Source organism: Hemibagrus wyckioides, linkage group LG06 (genome assembly GCF_019097595.1).
Source record: "Hemibagrus wyckioides isolate EC202008001 linkage group LG06, SWU_Hwy_1.0, whole genome shotgun sequence".
In the NCBI taxonomy this organism is placed as follows: domain Eukaryota; kingdom Metazoa; phylum Chordata; class Actinopteri; order Siluriformes; family Bagridae; genus Hemibagrus; species Hemibagrus wyckioides.
In genome coordinates this window covers 15,633,701-15,639,700 of record NC_080715.1, presented here as the reverse complement: position 1 = coordinate 15,639,700, position 6,000 = coordinate 15,633,701, and the positions used below count along the sequence as shown (strand labels likewise).

Here is a 6,000-nt window from a genome sequence, read left to right as displayed (position 1 = left end):
AAGTGTGTGTGTGCGATTGTGCCCTGAGATCCATCCAGGGTGTCCCCTGTGTTGTGCCCCGAGTCTTCTTAGTCCAGATTCTCCAGAACCCTGTGTAGGGTAAGCAGTACAGATAATGAAGGACTCATTACATCACTGAAGAGTGGAGACTGTAATGAATAATAATATTTTAATCTCTATATATTATATAATGATCTCTGTACCATCATGTGCAGTTATCTTCAAAACTAATGTCCTTACATCCATACAAGAACTGTCATTAATGCTATGAGTAGACATGACTCTTATATGTGCACTAGGCATTTGTGTGTGTGTATCAAGCTTCGTCCCCATTCATAAAAATAAAACACATGGTGGTCATTAAAGGATTTTATTCACTTTGTGACAATATATTTTACAAACTTTATGTTTACAGAACCAAAAAAAGCAATAAACTACTTAATATTACACAAAGAAACATATAAAAAACTCTTTAAAATCTTATAACGTCTGGTGTACTCGATCTGCATGGAATTTGAATGTGTGAATCCTTCCTTGTAATTGGTATTGTGTAGAGCCTAGGAACAAAGTAGTGCTCAGAAAACAAAGTACAGCTTATTACATCCGTTATCTAAAAGCCCGTTCTCCACATCAAGAAGCGACATTACCCAGGCGTTTCTCCTGTTTGCATTAGCAATCTTTGGGCTCTAAACCTACACATTCACGCCGGTTGTGGAGAAAAGGTTTTCCTTTTTTTTTTTTTTTGTTGTTGTTGTTGAATATTTTACTATTTTGTATTTCATTTTAGGAGAGCCAATACAGCCTTTTGTTGTTACAAAAAACGTTCGAACAACATTAAGAGAGATGAAATGGTCAGAGCAAGACAGAGAAGATAAGGCAAAAGATCACATGTGAACAGACTAAGGTAGTGAGTGCACTGTAGCCCTCGAACTCATAAACCTGTCCAGAATGTGCTACAACAGTCAAAGAGATAAATTACATTCTGAAATTCTTATCCACCAGGACTGACACTAAGAAAGCAGGAGACGCACTGATGATGAGACATTCATATGTTTAGTAGAAGTTCTGTAGCGGGAGACAGAACATGAGGCTCTCTGACTCTGGATCATCCTTAGGGACCAAACAGTAAACATTTCTATTCCTATTATTATCATCTCTGAAACAAAACTACAATTCGATCGTAATGTCAATAGTGTGTTACAGCAGGATCGTGCTCGTGCTCTTGAGTGAAAACACACTGCTAGTGTGTTGTTTTTAAGAAATTCCAATGATTATGCATTTACATCTGGACAGTGGAAATAAACGTGTATAAACACTTTTTGAAACAATTTTTAAGACTAATATACTTTTCAATTAAATAGTATGGTCCATGACAATAAGGCATTGAAACTAAGTAATTTCCCAGTAGTAGGAAAATATACTTGAAACTAACATCATGATAGAGAGAGAGAGAGAGAGAGAGAGAGAGAGAAAAATAATAAAACAAAACAGGAACATCACTTACAAAAACAGTTTCATTCATAGCAATTTTGAACGGTCACATTAACAAATTAGTACTCTTCTAAAATATTAGCACACAAAAGTGAACTATAGACTGAAATGCTGTGTTATTTTTAATTTTGACATTACGTGAACACTTCTGCAGCCTGACCTGCGTCGATGCGTCATGCAGTGTTGAGTGCTTCTCTCGGCTGGCTACCTGCGTTACTCACTGCTAGACTTCTCTTTCACAAAAGCTGACTTCTGCACACCTCAAACAATGACTATTATATCAAAGCATTAGATTCACAAACGACTGTGTAATACGACGGAGTGCTTAATGCTTTTTTTTTTTGTTTTTTTTAATGAGGACACTGTAACTTTCCAAAGTCAAGCATCCTGCTTTTCTCTTCCCACACAAGTCAGGTGATGCAGGAGAGGAAGGTGGCACCAAGCTGGCCTTTTTAAAACAATAAGGCCCTACATCAAATAAATTACATTCAATCTCAAACCAAACATAACAATGGTCCATTAACCACAATCAATACCGTAACATTACATAATAGTTCTCATATATCTTATAGATCACAACATAAATTATCCTCAGGCGATGCTGAGAAGTTAAATGACTACAACTCTGAGCAGTGCCTTTGCGTATCTAAACTAAAGATTGTCTAGGTTCTCACATGGCATTTTATCTCCGCCCTGAATTAAAACACACGGAAAAAAAAACACGCAAACACACATCCGAATAGCAATTATATGATTGACTGTCTCCTAAATTAAAGTAGATTAGAATCGTTAAGTATTAGGTCAGTTACATGTCACACTGTTGTCAATCACTGCTCTAGGAAATGAAAGAAACGTAAAGTAGAACGCTAAAGAGGCCTATGGAGTCCAATACAAATAAAACATCTAATTTAATTGTGATTTTTGACCCAAAGCAACTGATTAAATGATGAAGTGCTACTTTGGGAGAAACTGTATAACACTCTCGGTGTTATAAATCTGAGACTTAACAACCTGCAGCTTTCCTACCTCAGTCAAATTCACTGTGTATAAGAGCTTGATAATTCTATACGAAAAACAGCAGTCTTCTCTTATACAGGACATAATTTGTTTTTTGCTAGTAGTAACTATTTCTGTTATTCTTTTCAAAAAAGATTTGGAAAAAAAAAATAATAAAATAAAATAAAATCACCAGTGAGCATGACATCCATGGTCAAACTGCTTTTTTTTTTTGAGAGAGAGAGAGAGAGAGAGAGAATGAGAGATTGCAGCAACAAAATTAAACATGAACAGTTCAAATCTGTATCCATACTATGCTTGTAAAGAACATTGTTAGGCACTTATACAGAATCATAACAATAAATACAGAAACCCAAAAAACAGGATGAACTCGCAGCTCGTAATGCCGAGATGTCTAGACGCTAAGCCTAGCTGTGGAGCCCAGATGTGGTAATGTATGCTATGTCGTGTCACTATGCACAAACACACGCACATATAAAGTCGCACAAGTGTACATCTTTGTTTCTGTCTTTTTCAGTCTCTTCCCACGGCACAGTATCGAGAGAATAACCTCTAATGTGGCAAAACTTGAACACTAAATTTGCAGCTAAAGAAATGATAAAAGAACGGCTGTAATGAAGTAATAAAGTTCGGATTCATATCAAGGTTTAAAGGGTTAGTGTGTCACTATTCTGTTTGGCCACTGTTAAAGGTGAAAATCTTTTTTTTTTTTTTTTCTTCCTTCCTCTATGAATAATTTGGCTAACAGTTCTCTTCATTCAGGCTGCTGTATTGCAGCGGTGCTCAGGCAAAGCATTAAGTGTGGAGCTGAGAGGTGAACTCACTCTGTCCTTCTCCTGCATAGCTTTCACATGCCGTTTGACATTCTCCTACAGGGTTGTGATGCGCTTGCCTGCCATCCTCCTGCATGGCTTTTGATGTGTTTCGGCACTCGGGTTATACAGTCTTTTCTGATGCCGTTGCAGGCAGACAAACGCTCATAAATCAGTATCTCAGCTCGGAGAGAATTGTGTAAATCCTCAAAACTGGGCATCTAATAGTCTTTCTCAAGATGTTGCCCTTTTTCTTGGAAAAAAAAAAAGAAGAAAAAAAAAAAAGAAAAGTGCAAATAGAGTCACACAGTAAAACAAGTGTTGAATGACTTTCTACTCAACACTGGTGATGAAACTGTGTATAAGTGTAGAATTATATAACGTACTTAAACAAGCAAAAAGAATAGAAGATTTTGTTCCAGTGAAACTAATTTAGAAACATATATGATTGATTAGTTTCTTGCTGTGTATATATTGTATATATATATATATATATATATATATATATATATGTCTGTATAATGTTCTTGAACATAACTGTAGGGAAAATATTGTTAGGCTGTGTGTGTGTGTGTGTGTTTGTGTATCAGCATGCATGTAGCAGTAATTCTGTGGAATTGAGGATGTGACATCCACACACTCTTTGTTTAAGAAGTGTGTGTGTGTTGCGCTGGCACTCTGTCCCTCTCCTGTGCTCTATTTCAAAATGATCTGTTGCAAAAAGAACAAGAAGACATGTTAAAAAATTTACAAAAAAAAGAAAAAAAAAAGAAAAGAAAAACATTTAGCAAACAGAAAATTACAAGTGGCAGAATACAGCAGGACAACTCTAAGAATTTTTAAGAACGAGATCTAATAATTACTTTTTACTGTTAATTGAGCCGTAAAAGTGCTAAAAACAATATTTCTGTCACCCTGTGTCTCCAAATGTGAACCACGTTGTGGGAAATGAAAATAAAGTCTGTGTATTTAGTTTCACTAATGCAAATTTATAAATGGAGTTCATTATCTGAAAGGTAATTTGAACCTGATAACGAGTGCTGTAGGGGTCACCATAATTTCACTTGTCTAAAAGCAGATTTTTGGTTTGGCACAGCAACCGCTCGTCCACTGCTCAGCAAATTCATAATCCATATAAGGCAAATATATATTAAGGCAGAAGGCAGGAGAGGGAATATCTATATCTACATCTATATATAGGCTACATATTTATACTCATGCCTTGTGCCGTAATTCTGGCAACTACTATCCCATACTTATCTTCTTACTACATACAGCATATAATGATCCAGTCAAAACTGGTATACTGATATCACTAACCATTAACTTCAGTGTAATTAAACTAGACTTGATCTGACTCTTTGTACCGCCATGCTACAATGTTTGCTTACCCATATTGCGCTTGGCTTGCTTAATAGGGAATTACACCATGTGTTAGTCTTTAATAAATGTACTGACAGAAATGAGCTGTGTACCAGAGGAAAGTAATCCAGTAAAACCCCGTGAAGCCTATTTACATATATGGTATTGTGAGAGAAGTCATATTTAAATATTGCATTAAAAGCTGCCGACGCAGATCTTAATATGTACACAGCATGTCATCATTTTTATACTAAGCAGCTTCTCTCAGTGGGTCAGTCGGTTCAGTAATGATGTATACTCTGGGTTCACAAGCTGCACACATATAACCTCTGTCATAAGTGGGTGTCACTGTGACATCAGTCGAGGACTCTGAGGAACTGTCACAGTTTCTAACAATCTCTCTTCTGGGTTTAAGCTTATGTGTTGAGTCTGTGAAGTGACCAGCAGAGGGCAGTAACACATTATGGATTATGAATTTGCTAGCTCACACTTTAAAACTGAATTCAAGGGCAGATAGCATTTATTCATTCTGCTTTAATTAATGACAAATTGCCAGCTTGATCACTTTGGCTGCATTCTCTTGTTCTGCCAACCAGAGAAACTGTTCTGTGTGCCAACGACAAGGGCAGCTTAATAAAGACAAACACATGCAAAACAATGACAGCAATGAAGCAGCAAAAAAGTAACTACACACTGCATGTAGGGGGAGCTCCAAACAGCTGCTGTGAGTGGTTGAGGTGACAGGAGCTGCTTATGGATCCATATCTATTAACAGCAATATCGAGCCAGCAAGAGCCAAACCAACAAAGCTCAGAAAACAGCGTTACGTTGCACACCTGATTCTCTAACCACATACATGCACATCTTTAATTTATTTATTTTTTTTACAATAAAATAAACAGCTCTAATGACTATTTGCAGAATGCAACCTGTGTTAGAAAAGCAGCCAATAAGCTATCAGGAAATATTTCTTGATAGCTTATATTTAAATGCATTTAAAGCTAAAAGAGAGCTAACAGAGATGCCTGATCTGCGTAAAAGGAGGTATTCCTGTAAAAGAGGGTATTCTGCTCCTGAACTAAGAGGGTGGGAACAGTGAGAGAGAGCTTGTAAAGGAGCAAACCTGATTGGCGGTTGCCGCGGCGGCAGCAGCGTAGGGGCTTGCAGCAGGAGCGGAGGCGGTAGCAGGCGGGGCACTGAGCATCATGGGAACTTTTTTTCAGGAAGGGAACCATGAAAGCAATGAACAAGGAGGAGCAGCGTTACGGTAACCATAGAACTGTGTGGGATATATCTGTATATGCGTGTGTTTGTATCT

General features: G+C 37.2%; 1 protein-coding gene across 8 annotated transcripts in view; it reads right to left on the bottom strand.

Annotated features, from left to right (window-relative positions):
• Nucleotides 1-354: 354 nt before the first annotated feature.
• The window catches only part of mbnl2 (muscleblind-like splicing regulator 2), a 28,033-nt gene continuing 22,387 nt past the window's right edge, over nucleotides 355-6,000 (bottom strand). For 4 of the 8 annotated variants that reach the window (XR_009204675.1, XR_009204676.1, XR_009204673.1 and 1 more), the window contains 2 exons: nucleotides 5,377-5,894; nucleotides 355-4,031 (listed from right to left, as the gene is read on the bottom strand). Coding sequence is in view for 4 of the 8 variants with exons in the window: in XM_058390856.1 (XP_058246839.1) it covers nucleotides 3,907-4,031 (125 nt within the window). In the remaining 4 variants the exon portion in view is untranslated. The remainder of the gene's footprint in view (nucleotides 4,032-5,376; nucleotides 5,895-6,000) is intronic. The other 4 variants (XM_058390858.1, XM_058390860.1, XM_058390856.1 and 1 more) reach the window with 2 other exon arrangements.